The 1,788-nt window shown below is 43.6% G+C and overlaps 1 protein-coding gene across 1 annotated transcript in view; it reads right to left on the bottom strand.

The window, feature by feature from the left end:
• Positions 1–303: 303 nt before the first annotated feature.
• The window catches only part of LOC147469565 (uncharacterized), a 9,175-nt gene continuing 7,690 nt past the window's right edge, over positions 304–1,788 (bottom strand). The window contains exon 2 of the mRNA XM_086548973.1: positions 304–1,788. This exon is cut by the window's right edge and continues 1,337 nt beyond it. Coding sequence (XP_086405099.1) covers positions 822–1,788 — 967 coding nt within the window. The 3' untranslated portion in view covers positions 304–821.

Below are 1,788 nucleotides of genomic sequence, written 5' to 3'. Positions count from 1 at the left end.
GTGTGTGTGTGTGTGTGTGTGTGTGTGTGTGTGTGTGTTTATGTATATATGAACACACACACGCACACCCCCACCCACACACAGACGCATATATATATATATATATATATATATATATATATATATATATATATATATATATATATATATATATACATATATAAATGTGTATATATATACTTAACTAATATGTAATACACAAATTAGACTTTTTTTCCTTCGATTTTTTTTCTAATTCATCCTTTTCATTAATTCCAAGAAATCCGGAATATGGTTCTTTTGGTAGGGATGAAAAAAAGTTAGTCTATCAAGGTTTTATTATAAAAAGAGTATAAATTTAACGATGAAATATATACAGGTAGGAATACCTTTTACTGATATAAGAGTATGTGTGTATATTTGTGTGCATGTATGTGTGTGTGTGTGTATGTGTGTGTGTGTGTGTGTGTGTGTGTGTGTGTGTGTGTGTGTGTGTGTGTGTGTGTGTGTGTGTGTGTGTGTGTGTGTGTGTGTGTGTGTGTGTGTGTGTGTGTGCGTGTGTGTGTGTGTGTGTATTATAGAACAACAACAATATGTAAACAATATGCAAACAATATGTCATTTATGGTGATAATACAATGTAACGAAGGAATAGATAAGCACTCATAATTCCGCTAAGCAAGGAGCACTGATATTAATAATCAGCTTACTTGAAATTCCCTAAAAAAGTGCACAAAACAAGCTTGTCTATCTGGACATGGGTCGCCGTTATTGCTCACTACAAAAAAATATTTGTTTCTTTGAGGTGCGTTTTGCCGATCACTGTTGGTTCCTGTTTGCGATCACTGTTGGTTCCCGTTTGTCTGAACGGAAGCATCTACTTCGGGAAACTCTGCAGCTTCGTAACCTACGGAATATCTTTGAACACTGATGACGGAACTGCTTGTTTCGTAATCGTCTGGAGAGTTACTGACAACGTTATTAATGGATGTATCTGACTTTTGTCCTCCATTTGGGGGTCCTTGTCCTTCTTTTGAGGCAGGACTCGTGTCGACTCCTGCACCATGTACGTTTATTGCTTGTTCCTGTCCCGCTGCAGCCTGTCGCGATTCGGGAGAAGAGAAAGCCTTTTGGACTGGACGCCCTGCTGCCAAACTGCCCTCGAAATTACTGTCTTGTTCAGTAGCGGGTCGAGTCAGAGTACGGTCGACTACGACACCGCTGCGACCGACCGAGGAAGTCGTGATGGCTCCGTGACGGGTTCCTAGGACTCGACTACCGGCGACATTGTTTCGAGTTGGCGGAGAGTGCAACCTAACGCCATGTGCAGGAGCCCCGCGGCCATCACTCGCAAGGCTACTCGAGGAACTCGGGCGAGGAGCTCCGAAGTTGAAGATGACGGAGCTCCTGGCCAACCCGTCGGTACTTTGAAGGGCATTGAAGTTACTCCCAAACCGATGTTGGGTGGTTCGGCCGCGTTGCAATCCGCCGACGACGTTTTCGGACACGGTGTCACGGGTCTGAGGAGGACGTCCGCCTTCAGGAGGGATGTTCGGAACTCGGAGGCTCGAGGAGGTGACTGGATTATTGGTACTCTTAGCCAAAGGTGCGGATCCAGGGCGTATTTCAGGTGCTGTCTCAAGTAGAGATTCACTTTGGGTTGTATAACTAAAATCGTCCTCTGCGTCAATTGTAGTTATTCCTTGAGTTACAGGGACAAATCCCCCCTGTAATTCTAGTGCAGAGAAGTTCTGTGTGACAGCTACAATACTCTCGTCTGTTATGGGTACAAATCCTCCCTCTGTAGAT

This window comes from Penaeus japonicus, unplaced genomic scaffold (assembly GCF_977035675.1).
Source record: "Penaeus japonicus unplaced genomic scaffold, GWHDUDI00000001_assembly GWHDUDI00000021, whole genome shotgun sequence".
In the NCBI taxonomy this organism is placed as follows: domain Eukaryota; kingdom Metazoa; phylum Arthropoda; class Malacostraca; order Decapoda; family Penaeidae; genus Penaeus; species Penaeus japonicus.
The sequence above is the reverse complement of the archived record's forward strand: the minus strand, read 5'-3'. Positions and strand labels throughout refer to the sequence as shown.